This window comes from Pholcus phalangioides, unplaced genomic scaffold, assembly GCF_987345545.1.
Source record: "Pholcus phalangioides strain wild (caught in Gottingen) unplaced genomic scaffold, Ppha-v1.0 ptg000021l_1, whole genome shotgun sequence".
Classification (NCBI taxonomy): Eukaryota; Metazoa; Arthropoda; class Arachnida; order Araneae; family Pholcidae; genus Pholcus; species Pholcus phalangioides.
Genome location: NW_028301614.1, coordinates 10,269,319 through 10,291,675, shown reverse-complemented (window position 1 = coordinate 10,291,675; position 22,357 = coordinate 10,269,319). Strand labels below are relative to the sequence as shown.

Below are 22,357 nucleotides of genomic sequence, written 5' to 3'. Positions count from 1 at the left end.
TTAATTTCTTTTTTAATCATCTAACGTGTGTCAATAATGTATTGGAAATTCATTCTGTTGGAAAACTAATGAAACCATTCGTAGGTTTTTGTTTGCTAGATATGCAGTTCTTCTCCGAATTATGAGTGTGGTATCCAAAAAAATACCTCAGAGTTTATGGTTATAGCAAAAATAAAATATATCTGAAAAAATATAGTGATCAAATCAATCAGAGCTAATTAATGATCGCAGAAAAATAAATAAAATGGATGAGGTTTTCGCACTCACAATTTTGCGATTTCAGCTCCATCGAAAGTCCCGTCCTCTATTTCCTCTATGAAGTTGTAATCAAGGTTTCTGCGAAAAGATCAAAATTGAAAGCAAAACATGACAAACATGAATATTTCAAGATCCTTTCTGCATCGAAATTTATTTTTTATATTAGTAATAAAAAAAAAATTATTCGACATGCCATTTTAATACAGGGTGTCCTGTAAATGGTAATGCGGAATTTATCTCATGCAAAATCCATCGTAAAGGTATAATTCCAATTTAGAAAATGCTCAAAATGTGTTGAAATATCACTCTGTATCAGTTGTGAGAGTGAAAATACAGTGTGTCACAAAAAAATATAAATTTTTGTAAGGTCCCCTTGTTTTTTAACTTCCAATTAGAAAGTTATTGCTCTATACCTCCCGAGGCCAACAGAAAAAATTCTATGTTTCTACGTGCAATATTCGCTGATATTTGAATTCAAAACTTGGAGAAAAGTTATGAAAGAACTGCAAAAACTAACGGACAAAGCTCATTTCCCCCTCATTTATGCTGTCCTTTCAGAACTTTTTTTTCCAATTTTTGAATTCAAAAATCTCAGCGAATATTGCACTTACAAACGTGGAACTTTTTTGTTGGCTTCAGGAGAGACAGGGCAACAACTTTCTAATTGGAAATGAAAGGACAGGGGAACCATATAAAATTTAGAAGTTTTACTTTCTTATACAATGTAATTTCACTGTCAAAACTGGTAGAGGGTAATTTTTGAATGCCTTTCGAGCATTTTTTAAATTGAATCCATACCTCTACGATGGACAGTTTATGAGATGACCAAAAGATGACCAACCTGCGTGCAAGCATGTGAATAACTGGAAAGAGAGGGACTATTAGGTCAGTGAGGTGACTATTATACGTCAGTGAGTGACAAAAATAGTGGACCAGAACATGTAAGTAATCAAAACAGTCTACAACCATAAGAGTGACCAAGAGTGAGTTAGAGACAAAGGAGTATATGCCGAAGCGTGAGCTAAGCGGTTTATAGCTCAAGGCAGCGAATTCGAGGAAGAAGTGGTCAAGAATGCACGTCAAACTTCGTGTAGGTCACAAGTGGCCAAACGATAAATCCCCCTGTGGTCCGAGCACCCCAAGAATTGATTCAGAAATCGTAATTTTTCCCCCCATAAAGCTCAAAAAGAGCACTCACATGTTAGAAGCACTTTCGACGCTGCTGATTGAAGTGGAAAATTTTACACCTCTGAGGTAAGAAAATCTCATTTGACAGAAAAAAAAAATTAAATATATTTTTTGTAGCTTCGATATAATGCAGTTGAAAAAAAATTACTTCGATGTCAATTAAGTAAAAAGTGTTGAAGCGAACAATTTACAAGCTATAGCACAGTGTTTTTCAGAGTACGCAATATCTATACCCCCGGGAAGCGATGTAAAGGTCCAGGGGGGCAGTAGAAGCTTAGGGTTTAGTATAGGATAGGATCCTATGGTTGCCTCTTGAGTTGGGGGGGGGGGCGATGAGAAGAAAAGATTTTGAAGAAGTGATCTATGAAACGAAAAGTTTGGGGAACTGAAACTGCTATAGTAGATTTTCAGATTAATAAACGTGCTGCCATCTTTTGTGTAAATATATAAACTTCTATAAGGAGGAATTTAATTAATAGAGCCCGGAAGTTCAGCCACTAAAAATGGACAAAATAAACAGTCAAAAAGGCTCTAAAAATGACTAAAATAGGAATTAAAAAAAGGCATTTATAATTAACGGAAAAAATGGCAAAGTAACTAAAAGCGACGATATTAAGGGTCCGAAAACAACACTGGTTAAAAATAGCACGCGCTCACCGAATCTACTTCTTCAATGATAGATTATAAGAATTGGCGTGGAAATAGTTGTAAGAGTATAAAAGTTGTTGTAATAGTTATAAGTAGCAAATACTTGGAAAATGTATAGAAAAATTGTAAAAAATAGTCAAACTTCCAACTAGAAAATGTTCCAAATAACGTGTAGTACTCAGATATGTCATTCATGTTTCAAGGGGTTGTATAATTACTAAAATTAAAAAAAACAAACTTTTTATACAGTCCCTGCGTGCCCCCAAAACACAATTTGGAAGTTGTTACCCAGTCTCTCCTGATATATGATTTTATACAACTTTCCATGATTATTTATTATCCGTGCCCGTTGCACTTTGACTTTATTTTGATTAATTTGATTCTTCTTTTTACATAATTTTTAATTTCCTTTCACTATCTTTGACGTATCAATAAATAATGGTTTTGCCGGAGATGCCCTGGGGGGGGGGCGAGGAGCTTACGTTGCTTCTTGCGACAGAGCCTGGGTGTCTAGCCATTTCTTCAGTTTCTCCAGTCTCTCCTGATGAAAACAAAACTATTCTATGTTTCTAAGTGATTGATTTAACAAATACATTCATTGATTTAACAAAAACAGTGTTAAATGCGGGTAAAACGGTTTTTCCGAATTTAGAGCTGTTTTTTTTCCCAACTTTCCTCCGTTTCTCAAATTGGAATATCTCAGTAAATATCGAACTTAGAAACATGAAAGTTTTTTGTTTGCATCAGGAGAGACAGGGCAACTTTCTAACTGGGTTTAGCGGCACGCGGGGACTGTGGAAAAAGGTGATGTTTTTATTTTAATAACCTTTTGGAACATGAATGACATATCTGAGCACCACACGTTATTTGGATACTTTTTCTAATTGGACATATGCCTCTAGGACCAACGGTTCACCAATAAAATGCGATACCCCCTGTTTGCTCTGCACTTTCCAAATTACTATGAAAAATAAGCCACAACTTATCCAGTTCATATTTTCCATTTTCTAAAATGATTTCAATTGATTTGATATATGCTGACTCTCTGAGTTAAAGTTTCGGATGTGAATATCATTACCTTTCAATCGAAACACCTCATACATCCTTACACGTACACTCATACACCCAAAAACCACATACAAACAATTTCTTATCTTCTTTATCCAGCTCGTACGGAGCAGCATCGAACAGGGAAGCTTATGGGAGTCTAGACCCGGCAAGCTCTGAAAAAATTCATCTACCTCAGTGAGTGAGTTAGTAAAAAATAGAAAGTTGTCCACGCGTCGGTGAAAATGGTCCATGAAATTTACAAGTCGGAATAAGTTCATAATCACGAACCGGGTAATCCAGAGACGAAAAACAAAACAAAAAACAACCAATCCAGCTTTAGGGAAAGTTGGGACCCCGAAAATAAATCGTACCAAGAAGGGAAAACGTACATTGGGAACGTTATAGGCAGAATTCACTGTATATTATTCTCTTTTCACTCTTTGGTCATCATTTATCACTCTTTTAGTCATTCTTATACTTTCACACTCCCTAGGTCATGCTCTTGGTCATTCATTGCACGCTCCAAGTCACTCAATGACTCAGAAAAAGAAAAGCGGTGAGAGGTCTTTTTTGAAAATCATCCAAGTAGAAGACAGCGCTTCTCGTCATTCGGAAAATATCAGCATTAGAAATTGGGGGGAAAAAATACGTATATAAATATGGAAAAATCTATGTAGCGAACGTATAGGCGTATAAAAAAATGTATGCCCGGTTAAAATGTTTACATGCCCTAGGCACATCGGGTAATTTGTCCAGCCCTGTTCCCCCACATTCAAAACAATAAATAAATGCTAGTAATACATTATAATGGTCATCTTTTTTTAAAATGATTTTACGATGGTTCTGGCTGACGAAAGCTGAAGAAACATCATATTAACCGATATTTCACTGTATCCGATTCCTTTATAAGTGGGCACAACTTAACAGAATAACAAATTATTCTGTAAATTATTCAGAAATTTATTTCTTGAATTAAAAAAAAAGAAAAAAAAAGATAGAAATTGAAAAAAAAAAATGTTTCCAAAAAATTAGTCCTGTAAAAAATATGAAATGATATTCAGAATCAAAGATAGATGTCGCTAAAAAAGATATTTATTTTGACACGCACAAAACCGAAACTGCTTCGAAACATAATTTTGTCCACCGCAACTAAATAAGGAAATGAGAAATTAACCGATATTTGACTGCATTGAATTTCGCTTATGATTGAAATCAACCACAACAAATTTTATCGAAATAACAATTCTTGCTACAATTTTTTTTTTACAAAAATATGATATGGATGCTCCTTTAATATGTATCAATTCCACTTAACCAAAGCACATATAATGCTTATATATATGAGTACTTAAATAACGTTTGAGAAGTTTCGAAACCCGAGCCCCCTTTCACCACCTACAGTGACGAAAATCAGACAGGACAATCGACCTGCAATCGGGAACACAAAAACTATTTTTATGTCGACCCTTCCATTTTGATGGGAATCGAAAGAGCTTACGATTTTATAAACATAAAGATTGTTTTGAAGTTCTCAATACTGGAAAATATCTAAATTCTACTGAATAAGTCCTCTAAACTTCACGAATAAACATAAAACAATATCGAAATGGGCATTTACGGCAGGAAAAATGCAAAAACAAAAAAAAACATTTTTACAAAAAATGGCGTTTGTGGCATTTGGCCTGAACTTACGGTCTCTATTCACTAATATATGTTTATTGATTTTTTTAAAGTAATCATAAGTATAAAATCTCATTAATATATTTATTATATACAATAATATGATATGTTTTAAATATTTTCAGATAAATATTTCTTAGCCGAGATTTCTTCAGCTTGTCCACATCCGAATTATCTTAGAGCGATTTTTTTAAATTTCGTTTTCATATCCTACATCAGTGCTTTTCATCCTGTGGTCCGTAAACCCTTAGGGGTCCGTGAGTATTTTGTGACGGATCCGCGGTATAATTTTCGTTTACAACCAGCACATGAATGAAACATTTAGTTCTGTGAAATTGTAATTAAATGCAATGCAATTTTATATAATTACTGCAATTTTATATAATATTCGAATAAACACAAACAAACAATGCATTTTGAATTTTATGGGATGTTGCTCGAATTAACCTTTGCTTTTATACGGGATCAGCGGTGAATTGGCCTTCAATGCAAGGGGTCTGTGACCTCAATTAGGTTGAAAAACACGGTTGTGCATGTACACGTCAGTGCATCTACGATCAACCTCCTTGACTAGGGGTAACCAATAGCTGGCTCGTGAGGTGATTTTTGGCGGCCTGAGACTAGGTAAAATTACTGTGCATTAAATTGATTTTCTTATCATTAAACTCATCTTTTTTAACGGCAGACCTGATTAACAACAGTGACAACAGACTATTAACATTCATTATTTTTAGTGACGATAGTGAATTTGACAGTTCTAGAGAAATTCTTATTTCTGGTATTACTTCCCCAAGCATGAACATATGTGTCGGCACGGTATGGCTCAAAAGCATGATGTCATGTGCGGAGGCGTATTTACAGTGGGTTGTATGTGGCCTATGGCGACAAATTTGAGAAATGAGTGGTCAAGAAAATTAGTATAATGGGAGAAGGGCACCAAGCACCAAATACGCAAAGCTGTAAATCCGCCTCTGCCTAAAGAGAGAAGAACTATGTCGGTGAGTGACTGAAAGAGTGGTCTAGAGCAGCGTTTCTCTAACTTTCTGAACCCAAGGACCAGTAAAATATCTGAAACAATTTGACAGACAACTTTTATCCCGTATTTCGGGACATACGGTATTTTCAGTTGTTCCGAATCGTTTTATGCATTTGCCAAGTTTTTTCAGCAATGCTTATTTAATTTTTCAATGTTTACTTGAGTAAACAACGTTTGCATAATTATTTTAGTAATTATGGCTATAAATAAAATATTCATCTTACGTATTTGTCGAGTACAAAATTTTTCCCCCTCGATTTTTAGGGATTTTGCCGACTTCCGCAACATTTCTGATGACAATTGGTGATGTCCTGTAATTTACCGTATGTAAGATCCCAATTCCCCTTATTTTTCTCAATGGAATATGGCCATCAATTAACTTGAATGTTTTTTTTCTTGTCAAATATAATTCTGTTTACTGTGATTTGTAGGAGCCATTTATTTTCCTCACATCCTTCATCCATTTTTGCAGAAATTAGCAAGTTCATCTTTTGGCAAATCAGTGCTTCGTACAGTAAGTGATATTCCGTATTTAGGATCGCAATTCCCCGAACTTTCCTTGATGGGGTATGGTAAACCCCGAAGGTATGAAGGTGCAATTTTTATTTAAACCCATATGACTATTAGTAATACAAATTAAAACAATTTTTCATTCAGTTAGAATCAAATTGTCGTCTGCCTGCGGACCGCCTATGCCATCATCGAGGACCATAAGTTGAGAAACGCTGGTCTAGAGAGTTTGCAAGCTCGCGAGTAACCAAAACTGTGCCAGCATGTGAGAGACTTAAACAGTGTACCAATATGTGAGCGACCAAAATAATAACCTAAAGAACAAGAAACCAGGTTGATGAATTACTTAGAAAGTTTTCATGCATGTGAGTGACCAAAAATGTGTCTCAGAGATGAAGGAATCAGGTCAGTGAGCAATAAAAACATTGACCTAGAGAGCGATTGACCAGATCTGTGAGCAACCAAAAAAGTGACCTAGAGAGAGAGAGAGAGTGACGAAAAAAAGTAACTAAGAAACACAGGCAAGTTTACAGGCTGAGCTGGTAATATAGCTGGATGATAGCCTGGCAAATTTAAGAAATAAATTGTGAAGAAAATGATACGGATGAAAAAAAGAACGACAAAACTTTTGTAGCACATTCAGCTAAACCATGAATCTACTGATCATGCGAATTTTTAGTACTGGAAAATTAAAAGAATTTTGGCATCGAGGGCCGGGATTACACTCTAAAAGTTTTGTAAAAGTTCATTTATAATACTTGAAAAATTTAACTTATATGGGTTTTCGGTTACATTCGAGAAAATGCAACCAATTATTTTCTTACAAGATATACGGAAGACTGGATGTTGTGAAGATATTTATTATTTCAGATGTTTTATTTTTTAAGGAAGGAAAAAACTCATCTCTGCCTCCACCGGGAGTCGAACCCGGGTCCCTCGATTGCCGGACGAGTGCTCTGACCACTAAGCTACAGAGGAGATAGAGATTTTCCTTCGCTAGAGCGTATATATGCCGAACGGAACCGTGCAATGGACGGTGAAACCGATCAGCTAATAGCTCATTGACGACAGGCCACCAGAGGGCTATATATATGACATGAATGTCGCTCTCCACTTGTTAATACAAGATATACGGAAGACTGGATGTTGTGAAGATATTTATTATTTCAGATGTTTTATTTTTTAAGGAAGGAAAAAACTCATCTCTGCCTCCACCGGGAGTCGAACCCGGGTCCCTCGATTGCCGGACGAGTGCTCTGACCACTAAGCTACAGAGGAGATAGAGATTTTCCTTCGCTAGAGCGTATATATGCCGAACGGAACCGTGCAATGGACGGTGAAACCGATCAGCTAATAGCTCATTGACGACAGGCCACCAGAGGGCTATATATATGACATGAATGTCGCTCTCCACTTGTTAATACAAGATATACGGAAGACTGGATGTTGTGAAGATATTTATTATTTCAGATGTTTTATTTTTTAAGGAAGGAAAAAACTCATCTCTGCCTCCACCGGGAGTCGAACCCGGGTCCCTCGATTGCCGGACGAGTGCTCTGACCACTAAGCTACAGAGGAGATAGAGATTTTCCTTCGCTAGAGCGTATATATGCCGAACGGAACCGTGCAATGGACGGTGAAACCGATCAGCTAATAGCTCATTGACGACAGGCCACCAGAGGGCTATATATATGACATGAATGTCGCTCTCCACTTGTTAATACAAGATATACGGAAGACTGGATGTTGTGAAGATATTTATTATTTCAGATGTTTTATTTTTTAAGGAAGGAAAAAACTCATCTCTGCCTCCACCGGGAGTCGAACCCGGGTCCCTCGATTGCCGGACGAGTGCTCTGACCACTAAGCTACAGAGGAGATAGAGATTTTCCTTCGCTAGAGCGTATATATGCCGAACGGAACCGTGCAATGGACGGTGAAACCGTCCATTGCACGGTTATTGATATTAATATAATCTTGTTATTATTAATATATTCTTTAAATTAATATATTCTTGTATTAACAAGTGGAGAGCGACATTCATGTCATATATATAGCCCTCTGGTGGCCTGTCGTCAATGAGCTATTAGCTGATCGGTTTCACCGTCCATTGCACGGTTCCGTTCGGCATATATACGCTCTAGCGAAGGAAAATCTCTATCTCCTCTGTAGCTTAGTGGTCAGAGCACTCGTCCGGCAATCGAGGGACCCGGGTTCGACTCCCGGTGGAGGCAGAGATGAGTTTTTTCCTTCCTTAAAAAATAAAACATCTGAAATAATAAATATCTTCACAACATCCAGTCTTCCGTATATCTTGTATTAACAAGTGGAGAGCGACATTCATGTCATATATATAGCCCTCTGGTGGCCTGTCGTCAATGAGCTATTAGCTGATCGGTTTCACCGTCCATTGCACGGTTCCGTTCGGCATATATACGCTCTAGCGAAGGAAAATCTCTATCTCCTCTGTAGCTTAGTGGTCAGAGCACTCGTCCGGCAATCGAGGGACCCGGGTTCGACTCCCGGTGGAGGCAGAGATGAGTTTTTTCCTTCCTTAAAAAATAAAACATCTGAAATAATAAATATCTTCACAACATCCAGTCTTCCGTATATCTTGTATTAACAAGTGGAGAGCGACATTCATGTCATACAATTATTTTCTTGGTTACTATATCATCATCAATCATCTCGCTATCAACTTTTCCTTTATAAGGGACGAGTTTCGATGAGAATTCAGAGACAAGGGACTTATCACCGATTAATTTTAGATCGTGCTACCATTTATATTATATGTGCGAAAGTTTGCATTTTCCGTGGGAAATGTGTGTCCCGTGTTTTGATTTTTGAAATCCGGAATACACTGGCCGCCTATCAACGTATGGAAAACGTCACCTCTTTTTGTTTCCGTTTCAGTCTTACAAAGTCATAATTTTGTCGGAAATGAAGCTTTTTCACATTTGAAACGAATTAATGTTACATATGTGAATGTTACTACATGAAGTTAAAAAATACGGACATATTACAAGTGCTACGTCCTGCAGTAGGGGAGCACAACCTCCGGCCCTCGGGACCAATGCAGCCAGTCAAGAGGTGTTCCGGTGGAAAAGTATCAATAGTAAAATGGTGACCATACCTCCCTCATACAAAGTACGGGTCATCGGATCCATAATGCGGCATCACCAATCATCACCAAAAAACTGTCAAAATTAAGCAGAGTTGCCAATTGTGGCCAGAAACTTTTTTTGAAGGTAAGAAAAGTTATAGCATACTATCGATACACTTGCTGATAACGGCGGGAAATATAATGGCCAACTAACTAACTAACCGTGTGATGGCTCGGTCCATATCCTACGGAACTTCTAACCGAAAAGGCATCACCGGGAGGCATATTTTCAATATGTTTAAAATGCAAAATGAAATAATACATACGCATTCCACAACTTACAAACATTTCAGAAACAATCATACCTACAAGCACAGTAAAATAACAAGCAGAATAAAATAGTACATATGTGTATGCCATAGAACATTCCGCAATTTCTAAACATTTCAGAGATCATAATTATACATACATGCAAAATAAAATAGTGCACATATGTGCATCCCATTCACATTCCACAATTTCCAAACATTTCAGAGACAGAAACACAAACCAAAGTGTGCGCATCAGATAACTTAATCACATATGGCTAGTCGTCAGGGAAATTTAGGGACTACAGCATGTCGGAATACATTAAAATGTAATTCACCAAAAAAAAAAATGCTTATGTTTGATTGGATCAAAATTTGCCATTTTTAGGGAATGTCCACAAATAGAATGAACTCTCAACCGTTTTATTTATTTTTTTCCAATCACAATGAGTGATAATTACATGTTTTGACAATTATTTTGACATTTAGAGAATTTTTACAACCTTGAATTTAGTTTGCGTTTCGCAATTTGCTGATCACACACTCAAGGATCGGCGACAAAAATGTGTGAAACTTCAAATTTCTACGTTATTACTGCATTTAAAAATGTGCAATTTTTTGTAGATGAATTGTCAGAGCTGCTTTTACATTTCACTAATTGGGAGTTATAGCACACAGGCCCTATGTAAAAAGTTAATTTTTCTATTTTTTTGTGTGTGTGGCCACATAGGGAGTTTAAAGATATTTTGAGAAACCACACATCATTTGGAAAAAATATTTTAATGGAAAGTATGTTTCCAAAGTCGACGGTTGAATATATATCTGCCGTGCAAAAAATTTGAGAAAGCCTCTATATGTTACGGTAAATGTGATAAATCCGGTAGTTATACCTAATAACTGGTTATTATGCATAACCACCGAATATTTTGGTAGGTTTGACGCATTTCCCTAAATTAATCACTTTTACCAGCGATTATGCATAGTATCCAAGCGTCGTTGGTACAATACTAAAAAAATTATCCTTTTTACCGGCGATTGCGTATAATACCCAAGCATCGCGTCTTTGGTAAACATGATAAGTCGTACTGTATGATATGCTATACATTATAATTTACACACCTACCGCATCAATATCTCGGGGTCCGACTATATTCATCACACATGCTAGACCCATTTGCAATTTTTGTCATTCACACTAGGGTTATTATGCATAATCACAAACAAAGACGATAAATTTCAAGTATTTATCAAATTTATCAACGACGCTTGGGTATTACGCGTATTCGCCGGTGAAAGAGATAAATTTATCAAACTTACCAAGACGATTGATAAATATGCATAATAACCGGTTCTTATGTATAATAAACGATTTATTAAAGAAAATTAATACAAATACAACGCCACAACAGACAAATTGCCCAACGAGGTGGCTGACTTAAGAACATCATGGATCCCCGAGCCATTTTTTGGAGGCCCCACCTACTACTGCTACACCACGCATGCACCCCTCCCCCCCGCGGAACCCCCCAACGAACCCCAACGAATCGGTACCTGCGGGAATGTGCGTGTACGTGTAGTGCAACCTGACGTAAAGTTTGTTTCTGTGTAATGCTTGTTATGTGTAGTGCTGTCATCTGCCCCCAGTTTTTCTAACTATGAGTGAAGTGTTATGGTTGAATGATTTACCGTTGTAGGACTGTTGCTCTCTGTGGCGAGACTTTGTAACGGGGAGATCGGCTCGCATTTGCGCCTTGAAGTTGGGAACTACAGAAAACCAACTTCAGCCGACCACCACTGTGGGGTTCGAACCCGGATCCTCGCATCACGAGTCCGGCACTATAACCACTCGACCACCACAGCGGCAAACATTTTCACTTTTGGACTGAAAAAGTAGTGTAAACCTGTCTTACAGGACCCTCAGAATTCGGTAAACTTAAAAAAAAAAAAATTGAGATAATGAAGGATGAGAAAAGGACGCAAGTTGCTGTTCGAAAGGAGAAACTAACACTTAGTACACATTAAAGATTTTATTTTTTTCTTCCTCCCAACTCGATTTATCCCATGAAATTAATTAACTCGTTAACTTGTTTTCAATTAAAAATTAAGGTGACATATGGCTCATGATATTCGAAGTTCTTAATTATTTTTCCCCGAGTGAAGTAAAAGTTTCTTTTTTGGAAAAGTCTCTTCTCATTTTTCATAGTTAAAAAATGTTTAAATTTTTTTCTAGTGTAAGATTTCAAATAATGCAACTGAGCAATTATTTAGAAATTAAATTTATTAGAACATTATTTAGAAATAATTAACGTGAAAAGAATTTCTTCTCTAGTAAAAAAATTATTGCACGATTGATTTCTTTCAAAGTGTTGGTGTAAATGAAGAGGGTAATAGAAATTCTACTCCTTAATTTTCCTCTAAAGAATTAACTCGTTAATTTACAATCCAGTAATTAATCATCTTTCTTTCTCATTATATTCTTTAAAACAACACTCGATTAAATTAAAAAAAATATTGTGATTTTTTCATTTTAAATCAAAACTAACGTATTCAATTTGGCTTACAGTATTGAAAATATAAAGTTTACGATAGAGTAAATCTCTGCTTTTCAAATAAGAGATACTATTAATTTCATCAATTAAACGGGATTCATTTAAAATTTTGAAAATTCTCTCTGAGTCAGTGACTCCTAAACAATGTGCCGCAGTTCATCATCTGGGGTGAGAAAGGAGGGGTGTTGGTGGGGGTTAAAAAGTGAAATACCGTATTGCGTATTTACTCGCGCATTGTAGAATTTATATTACTTTGTAATTTATTCGGCTTCTTTCTTTCATATTCGGCTATTGATTCGTAATTGGCATTTTCATGCTTAAAAGTAAAGACGCGGGATATGTTATATTATTTTATTATTTGAAAATTGCCACGTTTCCATTCATTCATTTTTTATTGAAGATAAAAAATCTTGAATTTCCTTGAAGGATTTTTTTTAAAAACACTACAATTGAAAATTTGTACACTACAGTAAAACCCTCATAACGGACACCCTCTCAGACGCTATCACCCCTCTTTTACGAACAAATAATAATTTCCCCTTCGTATGATAAAAGTATGAATTACAAACCCCTGATTAACTGCCAGCCCTCTTTAACGGACGAATTTTTTTGTTCCGCAAGTGACAGCAAGGTTTTAGTGTATTATTTTAAAATCTGCGGCGGGCCGGACAGAACCTCTAACCGGGACGTAGTTTGCCCATCACTACCTGAGGCTATTCATTCAACTCCTTTATGAAGCGACGCCATCTAGAATTGAAACACCTTAAAAAAATAACGAGATTTTCGACTCTATATACTACTTATATAACATATTTTTTTCTTTCAATTTAATGAAAAAAAAAACTTTCCATCACAACTTTTACTTGCGAATTAAATTTTAATTTGTAAGAAAAATTATATAATTTCTAATGTATATATATAAATACATCATAAGTATCTTCCAAGTATCATGTGAATGATGAAAAAAGTATTTATTCACTTGACTTCTATCACTTAAAAATTTCTATGTCTAAGGCTAGTTTGTCGACAGAAAAAGTAATTTAGGGTCCGCAATTCCGGATTCTACTACTGATGCTCGTGACTTTACGCTGTGGTGTCATTTCCAAATATGGACGATAGGTGGCACCACCCGCGGAACACAAAAACTTCGACGGCCGCGCGTATGCCTTTTATTTATTTATTCATCAAAGTTACTGATTTATTTTTATTATTCAAATATACTTATATTTTTTTCAAATTTACAGGTTTTTTTAAAATTTTCCTCCGGTTGAGAACCGCTGGTTCAGGGGACCACACTTACACTCATAGCACACATTCCGTCATGCACCATTCCGTTAAGAATTCCATAGAGATATATTAATGCTATCTTTAAGTGGCTTGACACTCCGCCCAGTCTCTCAAGAGGTAAAGAGAGAAAGGCATTTTTTTTTTCCAATAGCTAGGGACTTCAGCAATCAATCAGTCGTTCATGATTTATTTCCACCAGGGGTCTTCAACACATGGCCCGCGGGCCTCGGAGTTTTTCGCAGTGGACCGCCGGTGAATTTCAGAAATCATGAAAATTTCATGTTTAATGAAAGAAATGAATTACAGAACTCACGAAAATTTCCATTTGATGAAAGAAATAACTTCATAATAATCAAAAGTCTTCAATAAAACTTAGTTCCCCCTCCGTTTAACACCGGGGCTCGTTGGCCTACTCCCCACTGTAATTGGCTTTTTTTTTATTCGTCAAAAACCTAATAATTCCAGATATTATTGTATGAGTTGGCGGCTGGGGCCTCAGCGGAAGTTACTAATTTGGCCCGCAATGCCTGAAGGGTGAAGGCTCCTGATTTATCACGGGCGAGCTGACATCCCATTCCAAAGAGTTTCTCCAATATGTAACATACACACATTTACAGATAACTCAAGCGGCCGTAGCACATTTCCAGGTTATTTGAATGACCAATGACACATTTACAGATCGTTTACGTCATAAATGTGCAATCCATGGCCCGCGGGTGAAATATGGCCCCCGGAGTGATTGATGTGGCCTGCGAGGTCAAAAACCTACTTTTGTATAAAATTAACCAAGTTGCACATTTCCGCATCACTCGAGTGGCCCGTGACATATTCCCAAATATCAGTCAAGTAGCCCGCTGCTCATTTCAGATCACGTAAGCAGCCCGCAACACATTTTGAGTTCACTCAAGCAGACCACGGCACATTCACAGATCACTTGAGTGACCCGAGGCATATTCACAGGCCTGATGTAAAGTTTCAGAATACTTGAATGTGCCGAATACCGCGGCACATTTCCAGATCACCTAAATGACCCACGAAACAATTCCAGGTCAATTCCAGAGTCCCACGGTGCATTGCCAGATAACTTGATTGACAGCGACATATTAACAGATAATTGCTTCACGGTTCCAGATTATTGAAGCGGCCGACTTTAAATCACTCATGTGTCCCAGCGCACATCACCGGATCACTTAAGTCTCTCACAGCACATTTTCATATAACCTAATTGATCACGGCTTACTAATACATCACCGCGGCACAGTTCCATATTATTCAAGTGGCCTGCTTTCAGATCACTTATATGTCCCACGGTGCATTCTTGGACAATCCAATTGACCACGGCATAATAACGGATCATCGCGACACATTTTCAGATGATTCAAGCAGCCCACTTCTAATCAATGAGGTGTCCCGCTGCCTCAACAGGGTAATATCTAAAAAACAAAAGCCAATAAAAAATTGTGATGGTGATATTCATGTTCAGCAGGTCACACACAAAGACATTCGTAATTGCATATTTTTATGTCCGACGCAATTTCATTGCTGTCCATTGCTATCGAACATACTGCTTCTGACTCTGCCATCACTTTTTTTTATTTTGCCAAGAAAAGTACAAAATCCGTGATTTTCATGTGTCACAATTGTCGGAATACGCTGGAATAAATTTGAAACATTCCACACGAGCAATGATGAATGAGGTTATTATAGAATTTACTGTCAGAAATAGTACGCGACAGTACCCGGGGAAAATATGTTGTAAAAAAGTTTGTATGTTTTTTTTTTTTGACACAAAATAAAGTGTTCCAGAGTCTGCCACGAAGCTGGGCTGGAAGAGATCTCGTCAACGGGATAAGTCCAGTGGCAAAGTTCTGGCGTTCATTCATTCATATATTTATCAGAAATAGTAAGACCAAAATTATTCTGAATAATAGAATATAATAGAAAAGACAAAAATTATTCTTTGATTATATATAAGGACTATTACGATTACGGACTGATTATCTGTGGATGACGCTATGATCACAATTTTTTTTCCAGATTCTTTATCGTATATATGTATATCGTTGTTTGTTATTTTCACAGAAATTAATAAATTTCCGGATACACCCATCCCCCGGGAAAGGTTCGATATCTCTCTGAGATGGGAAGCGGGGTGTGTCCGGTCCTTCAATGTCAGAAATAGATAAAAAAAAATGTAAAAACAATAATTTGAGCGTCTTCTATCAATGTTTGTCATATTTTTAATAACATTTGATTCATAGATCAAGTTTTATTCTCCAAAATAATATTTTAATAATGTAACAAGAGGGTGCTCAACCTTTAGGAGAGTCGGGGCCACTTCATTGGCCTGAACAGGCTTCGCGGACCACTTGATTAAGTGATCTAAAACAGCGCCGCAGATTACTTAAGTGATCCGTTAATGTGCCACATGCAGCTTATAACCCTTCAAGTGGCAGTGATGAAATATCTCTCCTCCATAAAAGCCCGTTATTTCAGCATTGACAAGCGCGAATGCTTTGTAAAGTTGATTTCTCAATGGATAACATTTCCTTATGCCCTTTAGCTTGCACCTGCTGAAAATCGGACGAGAGCCTACTTCATTGAAGAAGATATGGCATTTTGAAGGGTGGTTCAGTGATTTCTAATTGCTGCTTAAAGATTTACGTGTTCTTGCAAGTGTGCTGTGGGCAGGGCCATTAAGCAAAATAAGCACGTGCTTAGGGCATCAGGAGAAAAGGGACACCACGAAAAATGATCAGTGTATATATTTTTTCTTAAATTCACATTTTCTCCTCAGCTTCAACCACCCGGGAGAAAAACCCAAAATTTTAAGAACACTTGATTTTACTGTTGAAAATCTTTATCAAAAGGTTGACCAGGGTCCCACAAGCAAGGAAGGATAAGGGATGTGGTGCTTCGGTTGTTGAACCAGAAAGTACGCTGAGTTTACTCGATTTACGTTAAAAATTATGGAAATGTTTTCTAAAATAGATACAGACACTCCTCCTCGCCAAGTGACCAAATAAATTTTAAGTTAATTGCAAACAAGAACTCACGTTAATGCTCACTTTTTGGATTGAGATTTCGCTCAATTCCTGTAAATTAAGTCCAGAGCCGTCTGAGCAGCATTATAGGCCCCCGGGCAAAACAAATTTTTCTGAGCCCCCCCACCTAGCTATAGAAACCAGCGCTTACACAAATTCGCATACTTACTCTCTCTCCAAAATTTATACATAACATATATGAAATTCTATTAGCTTTGCTGACTATGCCATGATAATGATCAGTGAAATCCCGAATGCGGCTCATTGCGATATCTAAATCCACACATGTATCCAATTGCTGTAACGTTTCATTACCTAGTTGATAATATTCAGGATCAGTGCGTCTACCTAAATGCATTGATCCACTTTTTGATGATGAAATAGGTAGCTTATACTGACAACTCCACTGGAAAAGTTGTTGGCATGCAAATCTTAGGTCCCTAGCTTACAAATTTGCATACTTACTCTTTCTTTCCAAAATTTTAACCAGATTGAATTGTCATTAGGCTTCTACGACACTTACCGATCCGTAGCATCATAGGCACCGGGGAAAAGGATTTTTCCTGAACCCCCCCAAAAAAACCCTCGCTTATCACTTTACATGTCTACTCACGAAAATTTTAAACAGATCTAATTGCCATGAGGCCCAGGTCTATGCTGTTAAGGGGATGGGGCACCAAAATCATTAAAGTGCTTAGGGCCTTCATATGGGTTAATCCGGCCCTGTCAGTGGGGTCACTTAAGTGATCTGGGAATAGGAATGTGCCACGGTTCATTCAAGAGATCTGGAACTGCTTCGTGGGGCACTTAAGTGATCTGCTTATGCGTCACTTAGTTCATTTTTACAAATTATGTTTGAGGTCGTGGGCCACATCAGATGACTCCGAGGGCCACATTTGGCCCGCAGGCCATTGGTTTAGGTGTGTGGTATAACATGACTGATTTATCTTCTACAGATGGAATGCGTTAAAAAGTGTATTTTCTAGGGAAAGAGTCGTATATCATTTTTAACGTGTGTAATGTTTCGAAAAGTATGCTACACACGCGAAACATTACAGTTGAATGCGTGAGCAGTTGGCTAATTAAAACTTAAGAGATGAATCAGTGGATTAAACGATCATATATGAGTAAATGTAACTCACTAGCATCGAATCGAAATACGCGTACAACAGCGAAATATACGTATATAACAGGTGAAATTTCCGAGAAAGTATGAGCGACAGCAATTTTCTGTGTAAATTTAATCAAAATGCCATTTAAACTTTCAAAAAGTTTCTACACTTTGAATGAATTCGCGAATCTTTTCACATGACTAACTCTTTCCGACTACTAATCAGGACTTACAGATTCGAGCACATTTAAATTTAAAGTAACATTACAGAATAGTGAATAGTGGCTCATAAATTCATAAATAATTAAAAAATTCGTAAAAGAGTTGAACTGATATATTTAAATGTAGTTTGGGTAAAACTTACTCTCACAAAGGGAGTTTTTTTCCCCATCGATTTTTTTTTAAAGTTACAATTTTTGTCGATAGAGCGCGCTGCACGGAAGCAAATCACGGGGAATATGCAAATCAGAGTCGTATAAAATGCATGGTGCACAATTAGAACTCATTTCTGAATTTTCCTGTTATTGGGACTTGTGCAATTTCATCGTTGACATTGATGGATGATGTAATACTGATGAAGTTGGTTTACCTCATATAGAGACGAATCGCCGGTTGAAGTTTCATGAATATTTCGGACACAGAAGAGATTGAAGGAAGGTTCAGTTCCAAAATTATGCGATCAGCTTTCGTGTGCACTGCCATCTATCAACAAAAATGTGAACTAATTTTTTTTCTTGTATCAAAAAAAAATTTCTGTTTGTGAGAATAATTTTCGCAAACCGCATTCAAATATACCCATTCCTTCAATTTTTGTAAACTATTTGCAAATTTGCGGGACACCTTGTATATTTGGCACATGAATACGGTTTGAACCTTGAACCTTCACGCGTACATCGGGGTGCCGTAGATGAGACTTTTAACAGCTCATACCCCCTTCATTATCGCTCCGCCAATCAAATGCAGTAATGTATTGAAAAGCCATGGTTAAATAAATTTTTAATTTTGGTTGAAAATACTACAATCGGACTCGCTTATAACGAACACCGATGGATATATAACGAATTTTTATATATAACGAATTTTCCGTATCTCGTGAACTTCGTATTGCTATATCTACACTATTTTGATTGCTTATATATAACAAACACCGATTCACCCAGAGTAAGCCTATAATCAATTTTCGACCGATTTTCAAACATGAAAAAAATTGCCAAAATTTTCTTTGCAACCTTTGTAAAAATCCTCTTAATATGTAGATAATGATAACGTCTGATAATGTCTCTTTTCTTTCCTTTGAAGCCATTCTAATAGATTTTTTTCGGGAACCGTAAAATTATATTTTGCTTCTTTTTTCCTACTTTTCTCTGTTAAATATGCATTTGTTTGCACAAAAATCCTCGAGGAAACAAGTATATGCTCAAACACTTATAGTGCTTGCATTAAAAAGCACATGCAAATTTCAGTCCTTCCTTAAATTATTTTCTTATATGAGTGGGCTGGGGGTTAGTCCAGGCAATTTATGAATGAACCCCGGCAAAATTGCAACAGAAGTTTTTCTGCATTTTAAACAGTAATCATTACTGAACGACATAGCCGAAATCAGCCAAAATCTTTCAAAATGGCGGAGTAGTTTTCTCTATTTAAGGCAAAGGCAACTTGATGTGCTTTGAATGAAAACATATTGCTTTATTTTCACAACTTAAAATAGAAGTATCTTCAAACAGTACACTAAACTCCACTATTGCTTTCAAATTACTGCTGAAAATCTTATTATTATTTTTTTTTCAAATTCAAATGCAGTAAAACCTCGATAAGTCGTCACCACAAGTTATCGAAAAATTATGACGGCTTAAGCGGAGTGACGATTTAAGCGGAGTTCCGTCAGTTTGAATGTGCAATGTTATGAAAATCGTATAAATTTAAAGTAATATGATATTTATTAAAGTGTGAATCAAAATAACAATATTAATAAAATTTATAGATACCGAAATTTATTACTTAAATTATTGTGGTGAAATTCACTGTACACTTTGATTTATATACTAGCAATTTTTAATTTATAGACTAACAGAGCAACTGCTTGAATAAGTAGCTTTTCTTCATAACAGAACTCTCTATTGAACATTAATTTTACATATACATCAAATTTAATTTTAGTGTTTGAATTCTTCATCAGTAGTTCATGATGCAACTACAAAGTAATCTCGAACACTTTTGACTTGGTGGAGGGGCCCTGGGCCGGGAAAAGTAAACAGAAGACCTCAACTTAGGAAGAATGTCTAATTTTTTCAACAAAAATATTTTGTTTAAATTTTAAGCCCTCAATTAGTAGAGCCCATGCTTTCTATGATTATTTATTACCCGTGCCCGTTGCACTTTGACTTTAACTTGATTAATTTGATTCTTTGATTTACGTAATTTTTGATTTCCTTTATGTAATCTTTGACATATCAATAAATTTTGGGTTTTGCCGGAGATGCCCTGCAAGGGGGGGGGGGAAGCGAAGTGCTTACGTTGCTTCTTGCGACAGAGCTTGGTTGTCTCGCGTTTTGTCCAGTTTCTCCAATGGAGCCCAGGCAGAAATGAGATCTAGCTTGAACAGTCCCCAACGTTCCAAAAACCTTAGTCGGCAAATGAACTTCCCCAGCGTAACTTTCGTTACTTAAACTGTTCCGTTTGGGTATATAGGATTTTATGGTGACTTTTAAGCATATGACAATGCTGTTAACAAGCTCTTTTTTTTAATGGGAGCCATAAAAATAGTCTGTGTTCCACTTTCCCAAATTTTTTCATAGTGACCACTTAACCGAAATTGGCGGCAAGTAAACGAGGGCTTAATAACATTGTGGTCTATGAGAACTGGAAGGGTCTGAAGAAAAACGACGACTTAACCGGAGTGACGACTTATCAGGGTGACGACTTAACGAGGTTTTACTGTAGTTTATTGTTATTATCATGCAAATACAGCAATATGAGGAAAGAGGAAAAAACATTAACCAAGGGGTCCAGAAAGATGACCGAACGAAAGAAAGATAGTCACAGAAGTGCTTCAGTGAAGCAAAACTTTAGTTTAGTTGGCGCATTTCGGGAATGAATGTGATGAAACCATGTACGTTTCTGGAAAACATCGAGAACGAATGTCCTGTAAAGACAGCAACATCCACATCTTGAAAATTTGTCTAGTCTTTCTTAGAAAAGTCCAGTCTTTCTTCCATGGGATCCTATAACTACTACTACAACTACTAAACCATACATGCACCTCGTCCATATTCCTCTGTGGAACCTCTAACGAATTGGTACATGTTGGAACGTTCTTCTACGTGCAGTGAAACCTGATGTGAAGTTTATTTCTGTGTAATGCTTGTTATGTGTAGTGCTACCATCTGCCACCAGTTTTTCTAACTATGAGTGAAGTGTAATGATTGAATAATGTATCGTTGTAGGCCTGTTGCTGTCTGCGGTGAGACTTTTTAATGGGCAGATCGGCTGGCATTTGCGCCTCGAAGTTGGGAACCACAGGAAACCAACATCAGCCGACCACCACTGCGGCGGCGGTGGGATTCGAACCCGAATCCTCGCGATGCGAGTCCGTCACTATGAGCACTTGACCACCACAGCGGCTGGGATCCTATAACTGCTGTTTGAATTTGAAATTCCAACTTGGTTAGATTTTTCAAAAATGTTGAAAGAGAGTAGAAGGAGATATGCCGTATTTTAATGCCCCCCCCCACACCCTTTTCATTTACTAAAGCATGAACTTCAGAAATGATCTGAAGTTTTTCTTTAATTAAAGAAAACTGTTTGCATTCGAGGTCACTCATTTTGAAATAGAAGAAATAGGAAACATTCCTAACACCTAACACTGGCTCACCACAGATTTCATTTATTTTTTTTAAACACCGTATTGCTCAAACTTTTTCGTCACAAGCCATCCTTAGAAGAACAATCCTTCTTCCCAAACAGTTCAGAAAGTTAATTCTTTGAAACAGATTTTTTTACGCGATCATTTCTTTGGAACGTTCTGTACTCTTTTGTTGATTTTCAGAAACTTGTTTTTAAATTCGTTATAACGGATTTTTCATTTCGTAATATTGGAATTCGCAATACATTTTTCCTATGTAAAATTATTTGAGGATTATAAAAGTTTTTGTTACAACGAGACTTTCGCTTCAACGGTATTCGTTAAAACAGGATTTGCCTGTACTTCACGGTGTTTGAAAACAGGTCTGTCATGAACCTGAGGGTCTACTCTTATGAATGTTAGTAACGCAAGTTGTCACTCCATCTATTCAATATGCATATAATTATGAAGATTTTTTTTTAAATGTGAATCTTATTAAAATGACCATATAGCAAAAGCAATGTGATTAGTCCATCGATCTATTGATATCGATAATGAAACAGAAGAAAAGACTCTCATAATAAAGTAGTATTTCTCGATCAAGAATGAAACATCAACGTATAAGTTCAGTAAGACATATAACGAGAAACATTTACTCACAGTATTTCAGTCTTCATTTTCACGGATCCAGCAGTAAGCTTCTTGATCTTATTATTTTCCAGGTCTCTATTTGATCATAATCAT

The 22,357-nt window shown here is 36.8% G+C and overlaps 1 protein-coding gene across 1 annotated transcript in view; it reads right to left on the bottom strand.

Moving 5' to 3' along the window:
* Positions 1-22,357, bottom strand: part of LOC149070591 (follicle-stimulating hormone receptor-like) — a 133,452-nt gene that overhangs the window by 21,321 nt on the left and 89,774 nt on the right. Inside the window, exons 6-7 of the mRNA XM_089249033.1 lie at positions 22,274-22,339; positions 268-336 (exon numbers count right to left, since the gene is read on the bottom strand). Coding sequence (XP_089105159.1) covers positions 268-336; positions 22,274-22,339 — 135 coding nt within the window. The remainder of the gene's footprint in view (positions 1-267; positions 337-22,273; positions 22,340-22,357) is intronic.